General features: G+C 39.9%; 1 protein-coding gene across 1 annotated transcript in view; it reads left to right on the top strand.

The window, feature by feature from the left end:
* The window catches only part of LOC149469139 (solute carrier family 22 member 2-like), a 56,395-nt gene extending 36,892 nt beyond the window's left edge, over window positions 1-19,503 (top strand). Inside the window, exons 8-11 of the mRNA XM_089669837.1 lie at window positions 5,844-5,952; window positions 6,888-7,000; window positions 8,122-8,221; window positions 18,523-19,503. Of these exons, the coding sequence (XP_089525963.1) occupies window positions 5,844-5,952; window positions 6,888-7,000; window positions 8,122-8,221; window positions 18,523-18,580 (380 nt within the window). The 3' untranslated portion in view covers window positions 18,581-19,503. The remainder of the gene's footprint in view (window positions 1-5,843; window positions 5,953-6,887; window positions 7,001-8,121; window positions 8,222-18,522) is intronic.
* The last annotated feature ends 795 nt before the right edge of the window (window positions 19,504-20,298 follow it).

Genomic DNA, 20,298 nt, shown 5'->3' with positions numbered 1-20,298 from the left:
GGGGGCAGGGTTACCCCGGCCCTTTTGATGTCGTCATGCTCTGTTAATAGCCAAAGCCTTGCACCCGACTTGTGGTCAGGTGCATTGCTTTGGCCAATCACAATGCACTGTGGGGTATGAGGGGCGAACAGCTTGAACATAAAGCCTATTACTCATTCAAATGGCTGATACTAAAAATACAAAGAACAATGGATCAAATTATATAGGCAAGACACATATTTGAAATCAGTGCACGTATTCAGCCAGCCCTGTGTTAAAGCCAAAATCTCTGTCCAAGATAAGTTGGCATAAACATGAGCATCCACCTACAAGTCAGGTGTTCTTTGGGGCCACTTTAGCCACAATTGCCCTAAAGCTAGAATACTGCTCACACAAATGCATCTAGGCTATATTTGCTCAGACATTTTGGCACAAAATGCTTCTACCATCCACATTGGGCCAAAGCTCTGTGTGAATATAGCTTTAGTCTTACCAAACCATTACATTACTACTGTTCTCCATACCTACTAACTTTTTAAGATGGTAAAAAGAGACACATTATAGTATGTAGACAAATGACACACCTCTAGTAATGCGGACCATGATGATTACCGGGCAAACAATGATTGGTGTAACCCAAAATTGCTTTTTTCATCACTACTTTTTCCTTATTTATATATTTATGCTTTGAAAAAAAACCCAAATGTAATAATTTAAAGATTAGATAAAAGCTTAAATATAAATACATCTGCTGTACATATAATAGACATAATATAGAGAACTACACATCAGCCCAAAAAGAGGGGAAACCTAGGAAGAAAAAAGGACAGAGAGATTTGGTTCCAAAAGGTCTTCAGTCTCTCCAAATGAAGGACAGATGGTTGCTCCACTGACCTCAGAGGGGAGGATGAGCACTGGAACATACCACATGCAGGAAAAGGACAGAAATTCAAACATGATATTACTGTTACTGCCAAGTCTCCCATGCAGTGTTAGAGGTTGCCTTCACTGGGAAGGAGAGAGGGGGAAATACATAGCTCTACAGTATCATGCACAATGATATTCCTTTCCCAATACTGAACTGCTCTCAAGGCTTAGGCACTAGTAGTTTCCAGCAGTGGATGGGAGCTTCAGCTGTGTCCGGACAGTTCCCCTTCAGAGTTTGCAGTTCCCTTTTAGAGTTTGGAGTACCCACGCTCGTTTCCTCTAGGTACTCCGGTTTCCTCACACACTCCAGAGGCATGTTGGTAGGTTAATTGGCTCCTGTCTAAATGGTCCCTAGTATGTGTATGTATGAATACGAGGACCTTAGATTGCAAGCTCATTGAGGGCAGGGACTAGTTTGAATGTACGATCAATATGTAAAGCGCTTTGTAAATTGATGGCGCTATATACAGCGAGGAACAGAAGTATTTGAACACCATGCAATTTTGCAAGTTCTCCCACTTAGAAATCATGGAGGGGTCTGAAATTCACATTGTAGGTGCATTCCCACTGTGAGAGACAGAATATAAAAAAACATTCAGGAAATCACATTGTATGATTTTTAAAGAATGTATTTGTCTTGCACTGCTGAACATAAGTATTTGAACACCTAAGAAACAGCAAGAATTCTGGCTCTCAAAGACCTGTTACTGTGCCTTTAAAAAGTCCACCTCTACTCCACTCATTAATCTAACTTAGTAGCACCTGTCTGAGCTCTTTAAAGACACCTGTCCACCTCACAGTCAGGCAGATGCCAACTACTACCATGGGCAAGACCGAAGACCTGTCAAAAGACACCAGAGACACAATTGTGGACCTCCACAAGGCTGGAAAGGGCTACAGGGCAATTGCCAAGCAGCTTGGTGAAAATAGATCAACTGTTGGAGCAATTGTTAGAAGAGGCTAAAGACGACTGTCAGTCTCCCTCGGACTGGGACTCCATGCAAGATCTCACCTCGTGGGGTATCACTGATGATAAGAAAGGTGAGGAATCATCCCAGAACTACAAGGGAGGAGCTGGTCAATGACATGAAGAGAGCTGGAACCACAGTTTCAAATGTCACTGTCAGTATAACACTACGCCGTCATGGTTTCAAATCATGCATTGCACGGAAGGTTCCCCTGCTCAAGTCATCACATGTCCAGGCCCGTCTGAAGTTTGCCAATGACCATCTGGATGATCCAGAGGAGGCATGGGAGAAAGTCATGTGGTCAGATGAGACCAAAGTAGAACTTTTTGGTCTAAACTTCACTCGTCGTGTTTGGAGGAAAAAGGATGAGTTGCATCCCAAGAACACCATCCCTACTGTGAAGTATGGGGGTGGTAATATCATGCTTTGGGGGTGCTTTCCTGCAAAGGGAACAGTACGACTGGACTGTATTAAGGAGAGGATGAATGGGGCCATTTATTGTGAGATTTTGAGCAACAACCTCCTTCCCTCAGTCAGAACATTGAAGATGGGTCATGGCTGGGTCTTCCAACATGACAACGACCTGAAGCACACAGCCAGGATAACCAAGGAGTGGCTCCGTAAGAAGCATATCAAGGTTCTGGAGTGGCCTAGCCAGTCTCCAGACCTAAATCCAATAGAACATCTTTGGAGGGAGCTGAAACTCTGTGTTGCTCAGCGACAGCCCCGAAACCTGACAGATCTAGAGGAGATCTGTGTGGAGGAGTGGGCCAAAATCCCTGTTGCAGTGTGTGCAAACCTGGTCAAGAACTACAGGAAACATTTGACCTCTGTAATTGCAAACAAAGGCTTCTGTACCAAATATTAACACTGATTTTTTCAGGTGTTCAAATACTTATGTTCAGCAGTGCAAGACAAATAAATTCTTTAAAAATCATACAATGTGATTTCCTGAATTTTTTTTTAATTCTGTCTCTCAGAGTGGGAATGCACCTACAATGTGAATTTCAGACTCCTCCACAATTTCTAAGTGGGAGAACTTGCAAAATCGCATGGTGTTGAAATACTTCTGTTCCTCACTGTAAGTAACTGTAATAAATAAATAAATAAACATGAGGCTATAACTAAAAGACATTGCTACTTGAAGTCAGAAAATGAGGTGAGTAAAAGCACTGAATAGCAGGCAAGGGTAATAAGAGACTGGGATAGCAACATGACTTGCTGCACATAGCATGGCAGTTTTATACTGAAGACCTTTTTTGAGGCTGAAATCATCTCAAATATTATATATACAGTAGAAACAGTAAAGACATTCTAGGTTTCAGGATTTTTTTATGCAGCAAGATATGTCCACAAAACATCCAAAAAATTAAAACCAACTGTACTTTATTGGTACTTATTTTAAAATGTTGTTACAGTGAAATATACATTTAATATGGTAACTCATTTATAGGCAAGAAAAGTCAAAACATTATATTAGAACTTATAGCCTAAGAAGGCGTAGGATGGGGTGCATTCAGGTAAGTTCAGATCATGTTCTGCAAAGTGAAGATACGTATATGTCATATAAAACATGTACAGTATTGCATATCAAACTTGTATGACTATACAGATATCATGACTAACCTATCATAGACAGTCCAACATGTGTATACCATTACCAAATTTCAAAACAACCAAAGAGATACCGCTGCTCATAGATATGGCCACCAGACAGGACCAATTGGACCCAATATGTATGATGTAACAAAGTAATGTAAGGAAGCAGAAAAAGGGTTTAAGATTTTCTCTATATCTCCAGGTAATAATATTATCCAGAGAGAAAAATCAAAGCATTCACATAGATTGACTTACATAGAATTAGTGAAAAAATCCAGCAAGACTCAATAAGTGTTGAAAGAAGCAAAAACAAAAAGAAAAGGAATCCATATAGGACCAAAGTAGTAAAAAAGCCTCTAGAACAATACCGCACACTAGCATTCCTTCAGAGTTTTTCCTCAGGGGGTTGGGAGAAATATTTGAACATAATTTACACAATCTCCCTTATGGCTTCTCTATTTTTTTGTTTTGTTTTTTAATTTGTATGTTTAGTATCCAGTATTTATGAAGGAAGTCCTATAACAAATGGATGTAGATGATGGTCTATCAATCTGCTTAAATTTTCCGCTGTTGAACCATTTTCTGAAATGATTGGGGGCCCTGGTGGTTGGGTGGAATTTTTGGGGGGATTTTTTATTTATTCTCTTTAGTTTTTGTTTTATATATCAATTACTTGTTCTTTTTCCTATGATATATATGATATTATAAGATGTTTAAAAAGGTCTTTTTGTTATTTTGTAAGCGCTGTTGCTCTATGTGGCACCAGAGAGCGCTCTCTGACTTTGTATGTTGTGTCCACCCGACGCACGCAGGCCTTCCCTGTTTTTTGTCATTTTAGAATAGTCCCTTTCTGATGGCACATTGATTTGCTTCCATCTGAGAGCAAGGTCTGGTTAGACCGAATCTCGCTTCCCTTGCTGTGCGTCGGTGGCCATGTGACGGGTGATGTCATCGTACCCGAAGGGGTGGTGTTGCGCCATGCTGCCTAGCCAGGGAGTCCCATCGGGACCGCAGTACAGCTGATTGCTGCGGCATCAAGCTGCACAGGATGACTGCCCACTTTCCAAACCAGCAAGCCCTATTTAATGGCAGGGAAATAGCATCTTGTTGGTGATGCCTGTCAGCTGCATTTGTTGGCTACCCTGCCATGTGATCTGTAAGTCCCTGAATGCTAGTGTGGGGTACTGTTCTAGAGGCTTTTTTTACTACTATGGTCCTGTATTGGATTCCATTTCTTCTTTTTGTTTTGCTTCTTTTAGATTATCATCTATTTGAGTCCTTATAATGATAGCCTCTGTATTGCTATAATTACACTAACTTAGACTAAACAATCAACATCTATTGGATCTAGCTGTACTTTTTCACTAATAATATGGAAGTTTAAATGAATGCTTTGAATTTCTCTCTGGATCATATTATTGCCTGGAGAAATAAAGAATATCTTAGACCACTTTTCTGTTTCCTTACAGTACTTTGTTACATCATATATATTGGGTCCACTTGGTCCTGTCTGGTGACTCCAGTGATTACAGCATCCCAGGTCTCCTGTTAGCCATATCTATGAGCAGTGGCATCTGTTCACATGGTTGTTTTTATGTTTGGTAATGGTATACACTTGTTGGACTATCTATGATAGGTTAGTCATGATATCGTAATAGTCATACAAGTTTGATATACAATACTGTACTTGTTTTGTATGACATATACTTGTCCTCACTTTTCAGAGCATGAGATTTGAACTTACCTGTATGCACCTCTGAAGAAGAGAATTGATTTCAAAACGCGTTGGGTGTCATCATACACCGTCTTAGGCTATAAGTTTTATTACAATGTTCAGACTTGTATTGTCTATAGATGAGTTACCATTTAAACTGTATATTTCACTGTAACAACATTTTAAAATATGTACCAATAAAGTACAATTGGTTTTGGATGTTTCTTGGACATATCTTGTTGCATAAAAAATCCCTAAACCCAGAGGGTCTTTACTGTTTCTATATGGAATGGTAGAGCTACAGGGACGTAATGGACTGACCCAACAAATAATTGTAGGCAACAGCAGAACACAGAAGAACAATGGAAGACAATAATGAAATACAAAGCAACCTAGAGATGCAAACTACTCATGCAAATGTAGAATAGGCTATGGTCACAAGGCAGGGACTCAAATCCAGGCACACAAAAGCAGGCAGGACATTGATAGAAGATGAAAAACCCAGAGTAGAAGAATATAGAACAAGACAAGATTGAAAGAGAACAGCCACTCATCAATTGGACAGATGCTGCCTGTGTACTCTTCTAATAATTCATCACGGATGGTCTGCCAACAATGAGATCCAGTTTGTAAAACATCTTGTACTTCTTTTTCAGGTTTACAATGGCTAAGAGTGACTTTAGGATGTTTAAGCAGAATGGGGATTACACTTTCTTATGAAATGATTTGTTTGGTGAATGCTGAGCTTTATCCAACTTTTATCAGGTAAAAAAAAAATAAAAATAAATATATAGATATACAAAATGAAACTGTAATTATGTACAATATGTGCTATAGAACCCCCCTTGAAAACGAAAAAAAAAAACCCTGGAAATTACAGTAGTAGTCACTGTTATTACAATGATTGCCACTGGCTTTCAGGTCCCATGCTGAGCGTCTGCCCTCTGCTGCATTGTAAATACACAAGGTTGCTCTCTTGGCACTGGTGCCATTCAGGGAATACTTTGCATTTTTTCACAGTATGCAAGTGTTCTATGATTGGACATGGTGTAGAGGCAGGGTAGAGACGTGAATCTCCACCTCGTTCAATAACAGAATACTTAGGCTCATGCACACTGGTATATGGTTTTAAGTCGGATCTTGCTGGCAGTAAGAGGGCTCATTCACATGGGTGCAAAAAACACTGTGATCAGATCCATAATACATACTGTCTTTATGGAGCTAAGCACAGCTGTGAGATCTTCTATGGGCCCATACGCACATCAGTGCAGTGCTCCGTGATCTGGAGATGTGTTCAACCGCATCACAGTTCTGCATCCCTGATTGGTGCTTTCACATAATTATAAAAGCGCATTTTAGTGATGCAGTAAGGACCACCAGCCCCTGATGCTACACAAAAAAGGAGGACTCTTGACATCTCTAGACTGGCAAGATGACAGCTTTATGTATGTAAGCAATTTAAAAAAATGAAGGTGAGTGGGTCCAGCAATGGGAAAGGGGCATGTAAGGACTAGGTTGCTACCATGGCTGGCCATCTGCTTTAAGAGAAGACAAATGCCTGCTTAGAAATCACATGCATACATTATGTTTTACTAGATTTTATTATTTACTTTAAAAGTCAAAACTGTAAACACAGTGTATACAGCATGTTTTGTAAAAACCTTACTTCTTGTCTGAGTCTTCTTTCTCTCTTTTGTGAGGAATCTTGGCATAATGGTCTGCTCATCAATGTGTGATCTGGGAGGAATAATTACACCATTTATTGTTTATCGGCTGTCAAATGTCTGGAAGGAGCTACCACTCATAGTATTTGGTAAGCAAATCATCAAAGTGAAAAGATACGCATACTTCTACATGTTAAAAGTAATATCTGAGAACCCAAAACTAACCAACTTTGTAAATATAAAGTAGAAATAATTCAATAAAATAGCAAATAATACATACAGCATTTCACCACAAATGTTACTCAATTCTCTTAAATTTTGCATAAGTTAACCACTGTGACTAATCAAAGCAAGAAATGTGTTTCAAATTAATGTCATGGCTTGCTCTTGCTCCCTGACTCTATTTTTGTATGTTTGACATCATATGTATATAGTTTTCTTAAGCAAATTGTGTTTTGTAATCTGTTGCTGAGTTTGTTACGTGGAGATCCAGCACTTCCAGTTGCAGGATAACAACACTAAAGCAGGCAATAGACGGTGCAAATTTCTTTCCTGCGATTGTAGGAAAAAAAATTGCACGATTTTCCCATCCCTACAGGCAGTGCTTACCTTGGAATCACTCCTGTCGAGATATTGTATTCTCTTGGCAGTGGGGTGGGGGAAGCCGTCCCTGCCGGGAGAAGACCGTGATTATTGCTAGCAGCTATAGCAGCTGCTAGCGATAATTGCAAGTAAATCCAGCAAGCTGGTTGTACCTAAGTTGATCAGTAAATCAACCTGGTACATTCAACCTGCCCATACATGGTTGGAATCTCGTCCAGTTCCTGCTGAGATTCAAATTTTCTATGGCCGGCCTAAGCCACTCTCTTACAATTAGCAGTAGCAGTACAGGGCTGAGATTCAGTGTGTTGTGAGAAGATGGTCAGGGCCAAACCTAACCCAAGTTCAGACTAAACCTAAGCTCAACCCTAGATAGAACTGATCACTCAGATCTGGCCTCTGCTCAACACACAGAACACCCACAAGATATATGGTAGACTCTCCAGTGAAAAGAAAGCTTGTATCCCTTCAATTCCTCTGAATATTATATAGAATAGAAAGTGTGACAAAGTACCTACTCAGTTTTAAAAGTTAGCATTCATAAATGCAGAAGAAGCTTGGGATATGCAGTACCTTTGCACTGTATTACATAAATAGATGTACACAAACCATTTGTATGTATGTTGAACTTATGCATTTGTTTCTGTTAACTTTTGGCCATGTACTCTAGCTGTAATTGGAACACTTTCAGCAGTTCTTGTTCTGTTTCTTCCTGAAACTAAAGGACGGGCTCTACCAGAAACTATTGAAGAAGTAGAGAATTTGCAGAAGTAAGTCTGACCAACAGAATCATTTACATCCAAAATCATGTAAATAATAGTCCAAATGTGCTAAGTTCGGTTTATTTAATGAAAAGGAAACATTTGCTAAAAAGTTGTGGATATACAAACACTGTTTATCAATGAAATACCTGCAACCCCAGGGATCTTGTGTGATTCTTGGATTGCTGAAAATTCAAATTATGAGTTAGAGTCCATAACAGGTTGTCTGCAATCCTTCCTATTACCCGTAAGGGCCAATTTCCACCTGCCTGAGATTTGATAAGAAACCAAAGAGCACGGAAAAATCTGTACATAGTATTCAACAGACATGTGCACACTGAAAATTTTCATTTTGTTTCGGATGCATATATTCATTGAAGAATTTTGTTTCGGATGCATATATTCATTGAAGAATTTTGTTTTGTCATTTTTGTTTTGTTGAACTGATTCATTTTCGGAATTTGCTCCGTAACTTTGTTGGTCTTGGTGGATTAAATATTTAGCAGTTTTCTTGCAAGATTGCTTTATATTTCGGATGAATTTTATATTCATATATCAAAACTATTTGGAAGGATTCAATATTTTCTGAAGCAACAGAATAAATACTGCAAAATTTGGCAGCTCTGAATTTTCCAAACTTAAAAATTGCATTAGACTATGGAACTGAACTGACTGACTGTGACAATTACACATTCAATTTAAATCTCAAAATAATTCAAATCTGAACTATCGAACAAATTCGAAAATGTAATTAATTTACATGTGATTATATCAAAATTGCAGCGCTAAAATAGTAATAATAATATCAAATGGCAATATAAAGTGATAAGTGAAACAGTGCTACCAAGGAGTGCAATAAAGTGGCAATAGTGCGTTGTCCTAGACTGGTATTGAGGAGCGGCTTTGCAAGTGAGTGCGGAGATAGAAGAGAGCTGAGCTTTTTTCTGGTGGCTTATTCCTGGAGTTGCTATAAGGTGGAGATCCAGCGTTACTAAGTTGCTGTGAAAGCAGGTGGAATTAACACAGAGGAGCTGTTCTGTTTGCTGTGAGGGTCCCACGGAGAGGTCTGAAGTCCGGTTAAGGGTGTAGCGTGTACCTGAGAAGTACCATATCTCCATCGGCTCCTAGATGACCGCTAGTGCCCTACAGAATACCTTTACATGCACAATTTGGTTGTGTGTCTGGTGAGTGCAAGCACACCTCATTTTCCTTACCCACAAGGAGTCACAAGCACCATATTTATTTGAATCTGTGAAGGAGCTGCTAAGTATCCGCACACACTGGATATAAGCTCATATCTAAGGAAGAATTTGTGTGGACTATTATACATTTATACTGTGCGTTTATGTCACTGGTTTTCGTCCATATAGGACGACGACTATTGTCACTTTATTGCGCTCCTTGGTAGTGCTGTTTCACTTATCACTTTATATTGCCATTTGATATTATTATTATTACTATTTTAGCACTGCAATTTTGATATAGTTACTTTTAAGGATTTAGAGGTTTTTTTTTCTTTTGCAAGCTGCTTTATTATATTGTTTTATTAATTTATATAATTTAACCAATTCAATACCGGGCAATTTTACACCTGCCTGCCCAGGCCAGTTTTCAGGTTTCAGCGCTCTCACACTTTGAATGACAATTGCACGGTCATACAACATTGTACCCAAACTAAAATTTTATCATTTTCTTCACACAACTCGAGCTTTCTTTTGGTGGTATTTAATCACCGCTGGGGTTTTTATTTTTTGCTAAATTAACAAAAAAAGACAAAAATTTTGAAAACAAATAGTTTTTCTTTGTTTCTGTTAAAAAAGTTTGCAAATAAATAATTGTTCTTCATAAATTTAGGCCGAGATGTATTCATGTCTTTGGTGAAAATAACCCAAATTAGGATGTATTTTTTAGTTTGTAGGAAAGTTATAGAGTTCACAAACTATGGTATAGATCTGAATATTGATCAATCCTGAAGTACTGACAGCCAATCTAATTTCTTGAGGTCCAAGAATGTCAAAACAGTACAGATATCCCCCAAATGACCCCTTTTTGCAAAGTAGACAGTCCGATGTACTTCATAAGAAGCATGGCGAGTTTTTTGAAGTTGTATTTTTTTTGTCATAATTTTTCAGAAAAAGAAAAAATTAAAAAAATTTGTTTCACTATTTTTTTTTTACATATTGTCACCAGTGCAGTACAGCGTCATCATATAACTGGCATGGCGGTGATCAGGGACACTGACTGGTGAAAGTATGAAAAAAAAAAATATATATATGTATATATATATATTTTTTTGTATTATTTTTTATTAAATTTTTTTTCTTTTTTTTAAGATTTTTTTTCATATTTCATTATGACCAAAGTAGTACAATGTTACCATAGTAACATTGTACTACTTTGGGGAAGTGATCAGTATTTTTTTTTTTTACACAATTTGCTTATAGCAAAGAATTACTTTGCTATAAGCAAGCCTTTACCTGAATGACATCGATTCATTCAGGTTTTTTTTTTTGTGCTCAGCTGTGATTTGGCCACAGCTAATCACATGACATGTGCATGTGATTAGCTGTGACCATTCACAGCTAGACACTAGTATACAATGGATGGCATGAATGAAGCCATCCATTGTATACAACTGTCATGTGACCTGCTGTGATTGGTCACAGCAGGTCACATGGTACCGGCAACGGGGCCGATACTCAGATCTGTCATCGGTCGTGTCAGAGGTACACGGCCAGTGACAGATCGCGCCGCTGCGCCGCTCTGCAGAAGCGCAATCTGCGCATGTGCGGGAGGACACCATATGGCGTCCACCTGAAACGCTGATGACATTTGCCGCCCACCATTCGTCCATAGGGCGGGCGGCAAATGGTTAATTACAATAGCGCTCGCTTGAATATTATTATTTGAATTTACATGTGATGTCATCCAAATGAAACAAATGCATTTGTTTCGTTATAACTTTTTGGATTGTTGAAATCGTTATATTTGTGTACATCCGAATCTCCGAAAATCAATTTTTCATCCAGAAATCGATTCATTAAGATATGAAATGTCTAGTATTCAGTGGTACAGTTTCAATCTATCTAAACTGATGGTTTTCTTCAGTATTTTCAAGATGCATAGTCATTGTTTTTAGTGGCCAAGCATGCAAACTGAAAGCAAACCAGAAGCAAAATGCTTTGGTTTGTTTCAAAACCTCAACTGTGAAAATAGGTCATTATTGTTTAAACCACTTTAATGTGTGGATGTCAGTCTAAAGAAGTGGGCATTCTAGACAGGCTGCATGTGCATGCGGACTACCCTAGGTCATGCCCACATGTGATGCAGAGCCTTTATAATTGAAAGAAATAAAATTCAAAGAATGAAATGGGCAAGCCAAGGTTAGTAAGGTTGTGGAGGAAAGGGCTGGATGATGCTGGGTGTCTGCCAACAAGGAAATGAGGTGGGCTCTGCCTTCTCTGCTGTAGCTTCTAATGCACACTGTACGATGCTTACAGTGTGCAACAAAATCAAAGTAAGAAATTTCAGTATGGGAGAGGAGCCTGTACAACTGTGCAAAACTGAAAATAAGGCTGGAGTTCAGCTTTAAAATATATATAAACTTAATACCAAAAATGTTCAGTTCCTTAGCTTTCTTGGCTTTTTTAGCTTTCTTTTTCAGATCAGGGCATATACAGTAACGTGGTCAAGTTCAATAACAGAAGATCAGCAAAACACACACCCAGGGGCTGACTGACCGTTCGAACACTCGGGCATTGCCCAAGGGTCTGGGGTCAATAGGGGGCCCCATGAAATGCTCCTGGTACCTTTTTTATAGGCTTTTTTGAGTGTGGGCAAGGACACAGGGGCCCCATGATCCCCTAATGTTCGGGGGCCCCATGAGTTGTCAATCCGCCCCTGCACACACCTGAGAATTCTAGAGAGTCCAACCAATCATTAAGTGTTCCAAAGTGCATGTGCACACATGTTCATGTGAATAATACATTTGAGTACCTAAATATGTGCATGAGTGCTGGGGGAAATGACAGGTGTAGGTAATTGAGGCGATGTTAAAGTATGGCCTGAGGATTGCAAACCTTTGAATTTAGTGTAGGCCACATAGCCTGAGGCATAGAGCACCAGGGCTTCTAGGGGATGTTGATTTGCTGTCCAGGGCCCTGAAAATCACAACAGCCTGTCAATATATAGACAATTGTCTATATTTTACCAGAGATTCCACAAGTTGATTTGATGAAAAGTGGAGCAGTCTTCCCCCTGATATATTCCATCGACTTTAATTAAGATTCTTCACTGCATTGCTGTTTGAGCTGGTATCTACATAGCAGCTATCCACATCAGCCTTTCCTAAGTCTGGCTTTGAAGTGCCGTGCCCAGAACTCACTGGACTGGACATTCAGGGCTAGCCTGAAATGCAACCGTTGGGCACAGGGCTCTGCATTGTGGCTCTTTCCAGACCTACTTGTATTAGTAAATCTTAGCCACAAAGTGCTTTCCAGGTCATAGTCATGACATTGCTTCAGCGCTTGCCCTGTCTATGAAGACTAAAGCTGGCCATAGACTGTTATTTTTTTTTCATCACAAATGAAGTGGACAGAGGAATCACCCCCCAGGACATTATATTCTAATGGTGGGACCCGCTGTCAGTGTATTCTGACAAAATTTTTCCAGAGACTGCCACACTTAGTGTTGAATGTGAGCTCTCTTTAATGTCATTTCGAGAAGAAGAAGCATCATCCCTCTTCTGCTCCTGCTTAGCAAGCACCATGTGAAACTCTGGTCTCTGATCTATTCCTTTTGCCCACCTACAGTGATCTGGTCACCTCCGGTCATCTAACTCTCATCAGCACCAGATGCCTGGGTTTCTTAGTACCTAGGGCCTTGCCATGCACTTTGGGCCTAGCTTCATCACCACTACATACAGTTGTGTACAAAATAATAGCAGTGTGTTGAAAAAAGTGAATAAAGCTCAAAATCCTTCTAATAGCTTTTATTTCCATACACACAAATGCATTGGAAACACTACACATTCTATTCCAAATCAAAACATGAAAAAAAATATATCAAATTTGTATTGTTCCTCTAAAAAAATTGAAGAAAAGTGAATATTAGACTGTTCAAAAAATAGCAGTGTTTGTATTCTTCTTTACAAACTCAAACATTCATTATATAAACTGAAAAATTTTGAAGATTTTGCTTTCCTTTGAATCACTTAATTAATATTTAGTTGTATAAGCACTGTTTCTGAGAACTGCTGTACATCTGTGTTGCATGGAGTCACCAACTTCTGGCACCTGTGAACAGGTATTCCAGCCCAGGATGATTGGACTACATTCCACAGTTCTTCTCTATTTCTTGGTTTTGCCTCAGAAACTGCATTTTTGATGTCACCCCACAAGTTTTCTATTGGATTAAGATCCGGGGATTGGGCTGGCCACTCCATAACGTCAATCTTGTTGGTCTGGAACCAAGATGTTGCACGTTTACTGGTGTGTTTGGGGTCGTTGTCTTATTGGAACACCCATTTCAAGGGCATTTCCTCTTCAGCATAAGGCAGCATGACCTCTTCAAGTATTCTGATGTATTCAAACTGATCCATGATCCCTGGTATGCAATAAATAGGCCCAACACTGTAGTATGAGAAACATCCCCATATCATGATGCTTGCGCAACCATGCTTCACTGTCTTCACAGTGTACTGTGGCTTGAATTCAGTGTTTGGGGGTCGTCTGACAAACTGTCTCTGGCCACTAGACCCAAAAAGAACAATCTTACTTTCATCAGTCCACAAAATGTTGAGCCATTTCTCTTTAGGCCAGTCAATGTGATCTTTGGCAAATTGTAACCTCTTCAGCACATGTCTTTTTTTTAACAGTGGGACTTTGCGGGGGCTTCTTGCAGATAGCTTGGCTTCACATAGGCATCTTCTAATGGTAACAGTACTCACAGGTAACTTTAGACCTTCTTTGATCTTCCTGGAGCTGATTGTTGGCTGAGTCCTTGCCATTTTGGCAATTCTTCTATCCATTTGAATGGTAGTTTTTCGCTTTCTTCCACGTCTTTCAGATTTTGATTGCCTGAAGGTTTGTGGGTCCATCTGAGAGTTGTAACTGTTCCCGTTTGAGAGGGAATTTGTTAAATTGTGGTCTATTCCCACTGAATAACTATGAGATAGGTAGATGACGTTCTTACCTTTAAGGATTCTACTGACCAGCAGATGGAATCCTTCTTTAAATTCCAGTTTGACCAGGTAGGTTCTGCCCTCTTTCCTTTGCTGGCAGTGACCTTAATCTGTCATGACAGAATGGGTTAGATCCCATAAAAAAGAATCTTTCCACCACAGGTTTATACTACCATTCCTAATCGAGTGTGTGAAACATGCTGTTTGTTTGGAGCATTAAGCTTCAATTGTGATGGCTTGACACGAACATCTAAACCTATGTCCCACATGGGTCTGATGCCCAAACAGCAGCAGAGCACTTCGTTTGAAAGTGGATCCACGCTATAGTGGTCTGGGAAATCAAATGTGTTTTGGACAGGAAGTGCACGGCATTCCTGTTCTAATTCCATGCAATTCTTTGCAGTGCAATTTTAGCCCATTCGTTTTGTGTGGGCTCAATTCACACCCATGCAATCCAATTCTTGCAATCACACTGCATTTTGCGATCTGTTATGGGGGTGTCATTAATTTAACATTGACAGCGGTTGCAGATCGCATGAACAGAGTGCATTTTCAATGCGGTGTGTGAACTGCTCAGGATTTGCTGCATTTCCCCACTGCATATATGTGAATTGGGTCTAAAAGTACCGGGATGCTGGTGTCACATTAAAACAACACTTGGCTTGCAATAACTATTGTTGCTCTGTTGGCTGCCCCTCAGTTGGACTGCTTTTGGATGTCCTGAGGAGTATCTGAATTTCTGTATCCCTCAATGGGTGGGGAAGGAAATAGGGTTTTTGTGCTCACCATAAAATTATTTTCTTGATGTCCATTGATATATACAAGGTCCCACCCGTCTGTGTTTTTGTTCATGGTTACTGGTTCTTGGGTTCTTGGTACTTCTTGCTACAATTATCCTAGGGGAGGCCTACATTTTTTTGTTTCCAATCTTCCTGTAGATGGCAGTATAACCAGACAGTAGTGATGGGCCGAACACCCCCCTGTTTGGTTCGTGGGCGAACATTTGAACCTACTGAACGTTTGACCATGAACTTTGAACAGGGACAGTTTACTGAGTGGTATCTTACCGCATCTAAGTATGTTCAGTTACTAAAATAACGTATGAGTTATATTATTAAGTCATGCGGTATTTTAGTAGTGAAACAAAGTGAAAAAAAAACGCATAGGGTCCCCCTCCCATCCATACCAAACGCTTTGGGTCTGGTATAGTTTTTGAGGGGAACCCCCCACACCAATATTTAAAAATAAATGGCATGGAGCCCCCCAAAATCCATACCAGACCCTTATCCGAGCATGTAGCCCAGCAGGTCAGGAAAGGAGGGGGGTGAGAGAGGCCCCCCCTCTGAACCATACCAGGCCACATGCCCTCAACACAGGGGGGTGCTTTGGGGCAGGGGGCTCCCCCAAAAGCACCTTGTCCCCATGTTGATGGGGACAAGGGCCTCTTCCCCACAACCCTGGCTGGAGGTTGGAGGGTCTGCGGGCGTAATCTGGAAGTTCCTTTAACAAGGGGGCCCCCAGATCCCAGCCCCCCATGTGAGTATGCTGTACATGGTACCACTACCCATTCACCCCCCCAAAAATGTAGTGTAAAAAAAGACAGTCTTTGACAAGTCCTTTATAAAAAATAAAAAAAAAAGTCTCCTTAAGTAGATACAGCATCAATCACGATGCCCACCGCCACCCTGAAAAAAGAAAAAAAAATACGCTCCACCCTCGACATTGTCTCTCGCCATCTGACAGCTGCGCTGTGATGACAGTTCTTAAATAGGGTGATGACGTCACAAGGGGTCATGGTCACACCACCCCTTTGTGATGTCATCATGACCTGTGATTGGCCAAAGCATTGCACCTGACCTGTGGATAGGTGCAGTGCTTTGGCCAATCACAATGCACTGTCAGGGCATTGTGTTCAACAAACACACGAACAGCCCATGTTTGAGACGAACTTACGTTCGACTCGAACATACAGCCTATCACTACCAGACAGCATGTGAATTTCTGTACCCTCATGTAGAAAATAATGAAAGAACATAACAACATAACTTTTTATAACAAGATTTCACCACTTAATTGCATGTGGTACAATATGACTGGTTGTCCAGACATACAGTACATCAATGTAATTAACATTAAAAAAATTATGGGATGTCTACACCTGCAGACCATGATGAATGGAGCTGCACGCCACTGCAGTGCTGGAAGGGATTGTTTGAAAGGTAAGTCTGCCATAATGTACTAATATGCTGTGCATACCAGTACAACATGGCATAAAGCTCCCAGAGGCCATTTTTATTGTGAGCATTTATTTCTTATGTATAGACCCTTTCATGGATGTCATCCGTTAAGTCAAATTTTTGCTAGAAAAAATTAATTCAGTTTACATTCTTCAGTTCAGTTTACATCAGTCTACATCCATTTTTGCATCTGTTTTTCTTTCTTTTTTTTCTTCTGCAGAAACCAATCATAGGTAATGGACTGCAGCAATGTGTGCTACAATGTGTTGTGATATGGACACGCTTGATGTGTATTTATACATGTTTCAACAACACATTGTGAACCCATGATGGGATGCGTGCCTGTTTATTTCTAATGGCACTCCACCATGTCATCCATTGTTTTTTGCACATGTATGAGCTGCATAGCAGGTTTCTATTGGACAATAGTCCAATCACTTAGCAACCATGATGCTGCAGCTGGGGGAAATTTACACAGCTCCCCAATCAGGCTCATCTGACAGATGTGTCCAATCGGGTGTTGTGCATCATTTCCATGGTTTGAAGCTATTTTCACTACCCAGTGCCCACATTAGCTTTTGGTATATGTGTGACTTCAAATTAGCCAGGGTGATTGACTATTGATTTTTTCAGTACTTTTGATGGGGTTTATAATGTCATAAGGCATCAGAGGTCAGGGAGTGGCTCTCTACACAGCTGGTTTGATTGGTGAATGGTACTTTAACTGCTTCCTGACCGCCCTATAGCAGAAATACTGCCACAGGGCGGCACGGGTGCACCAAATCACGTATATATATATATATACGTGATTTTGCATCTCCGGGTAGGGGGCACACGTGAGCACGCTACCAGCATTGCCATTCGCGGCTGTGACTGTCAATCACCGGGTCCCGACCAGTGATTACTTGCCGGTGCCTGGTGATTTCCGAGGATCTCCCTGTCAGCTCGGCACACTGCACAGCACAGCCATCCAAAGCCGTGTGATTACAGTGAACCACAAACTGAGACACCGCCCCCTAGTAAAACACTCCCAGCACACAGTTAACCTTTTCATCGGCCCTCATGTTAACCCCTTCCTGCCCACTGCCATTAGTACAGTGTCAGTGCTTTTTTTAGCACTGACACTGTATTGGTGTCACTGGGGATGTCAGATACACCACAACAGTTCCCCCCAGTGTCAGAATGTCTGCCGCAGTCCCGCTATAAGTCGCTGATTGCTGCCATTACTAGTAACCAAAAAAACCCCAGTATATTTACCTCCATTTGTATACGCTATAACTTTCACGTAAACCAATTAATTTACACATATTGGGATTTTTTTTTTTCGAAGACATGTAGCAGAATACATTTTGGCATACATTTCTGATGAAATTTGATGTTTTAAATTTTTAATGACATGTTTAATAGCAAAAAGTCAAAAATATAGTTTTTTTTTCTCAAAATGGTTGGTCTTTTTTTGTTTATAGCGCAAAAAATAAAAAACACATAGGCAATCAAATACCAGCGAAAAAAAAAGCTCAATTTGTGTGGAAAAATGACATAAATTTAATTTGGGTGCAGCGTTGCATGACCGCATAATTGTCAGTTAAAGTAACGCAGCACCGTAATGCAAAAAATGGCCTGGTCAGGAAGGGGGTAAATCCTGCTATAGGGTGGATGGGAAGCAGACATACAGTTTTTTTTTGTAATTTTTTTTTAATGATAAAAAGCCTTTTTTGCTACTAAAGAATGTTGCAAATCCGATGAATATTAAGTACAGTTGAAATGTAACACTGGTTAAATAGGTGCAGCTCTGAATAGCGAATATTACACAGTGCAGACGTGTATATACTGTATACTTCTGAAAGTCATTGCTTTAATTTTGACAATGTTTTTCCTTATCTTCTTTCCAGAAAAGAAAAAATAACCAAAACAAATACAATTTATTTGGAAGTAATTGCTAAGGATTGACTCTTACTAGGAATGAATAAATTAAATAAAATGGCACTGCTCTGTCATGGAATTTCTGACCAGGAATAAAAAAAACAATAAAAATTCTTTAAAATGATAGGATATGGACAATGAAATATTACTTTACGTAAATCAAGGAATCAATTGCTGGCACAATTGTTGCAACTCTTTCACAGTCTTCTTTCTTCAGTTATGAGACTTGGTGGACCAGAAACAAATTGCAAAGCCTGCCAGCACAACTTGGGTACTGCTGCACCTAATATGTGATTTCTGTTAGCCAAGATGTAAAAAAAAACAAAAAACAACGGAATGCTAAAATGGGTTATGAGGACCAAGGTGCTGTGTATGATATCCATGAAAGAGGATTTTTTTGCTAATTTTTGTGGCTCTTTTCAAAGAAATCCTTTGAGAATCTCCTGGTGCCAAAATAATAAATAAAGCGGGGAGGGTCATTTTATTTTTTTTCAAATGTAAAGATGTGGGCAGCATTATTGTTTCTATTCATCTAATAGGTAGCCAGATTGTCCCCAAATACTTTGAGTCTTAGACCAGAAACAAATTTTCAGATCAGAAAAGTTGAAATGAGTCAAAAGTCATACTTTTGAGTTAGTGAATTGTTTCATATATTTTTATTGTTTTTAACATAGGAGGTACAATAGCACATAGTTAAATGTTCAGCAAGGAACAGTCATGACAGGTGATTATGATTAGGTACAAAGGATGGAGTGGTAATACAGTCATCAGTCTGTGTACCTCAAGTACTCTGTCACAAATTGGTGCTGAATGACTTTGTTCGTGTGGTGTTGTAATTTTCAGCTAATAGACCATATTGACATGGGGGGAGAATGTATTTGTACCAACACAGTGCTTAAACTGGTTGTAAACCTCAGACATGAAATATGAACAAAGCATATCCCACTGTGTGTGTACTTGTCTCAGTACTAAGTGTTGTTTCTGTCTGCTGCCTCTTTCCTCTACTATATACAAGAGTCGCTTTTAATGAGTTTTCCTGACACCATAAGAAAAATGGTGACAGGGAGGGCATGGTCTGTGATTGACAGCCTCAGCTCTGTTCCTGTGTGGTGCGTGAAGGTGGATGTGTCTCTTCTCTCCAATCAGCTCTCAGAGCTCCCCTCACTGATGTAACTTCAGCTCCCCTCACCCTGCTTTGCAGAACTGAGAGATCCTGTGTAAATGCTGCACTTTGAATGGATGTAAGGAACCAGCTGCTGTAGATAAACAGGTAAAATTTATGTAGGAGGATTTATTTCATCTCTGTGTATCACTTGAGGCCAGTCACTTGTGAGGGTTTACAACCACTTTACGGTTGGAAAGAGAAAGATTAGTGAAATGGAAAGGGAGGTGTGGAAGTGCTGGCGGTGGTCTGGTCCCATGGAAAACGTGTGCCACAGATCTTGACCATGATCAGCAATGCATGATCAAAGTCAGGCGGCATATGTGCTATCCATTGAATTCAGACTTTGTGAAACTTGCGCATGGAATTGTGTAGTAATGCTGCAAGTTTTATGTTTATCAGGTACCATGATATTTTTCACTTGACCCATGTTACAGTAGATATGGATGATTTCTATGTCTTTGCCTGAGGTTTGCAACCTTGGAAACCTTTTTGGTGCTCCATGTAACAGCATACCTTATAATTAGCCTCAGATTCTAAAATTTGAATCCATTCATTTGAATTAAGCTCTTTGTGGAGATCC

The sequence above is a fragment of the Staurois parvus genome, unplaced genomic scaffold (assembly GCF_062004578.1).
Source record: "Staurois parvus isolate SC_StPar_1 unplaced genomic scaffold, SC_StPar_1.0 ptg000081l, whole genome shotgun sequence".
NCBI lineage: Eukaryota > Metazoa > Chordata > Amphibia > Anura > Ranidae > Staurois > Staurois parvus.
This window is presented reverse-complemented; position numbering and strand designations above follow the sequence as displayed.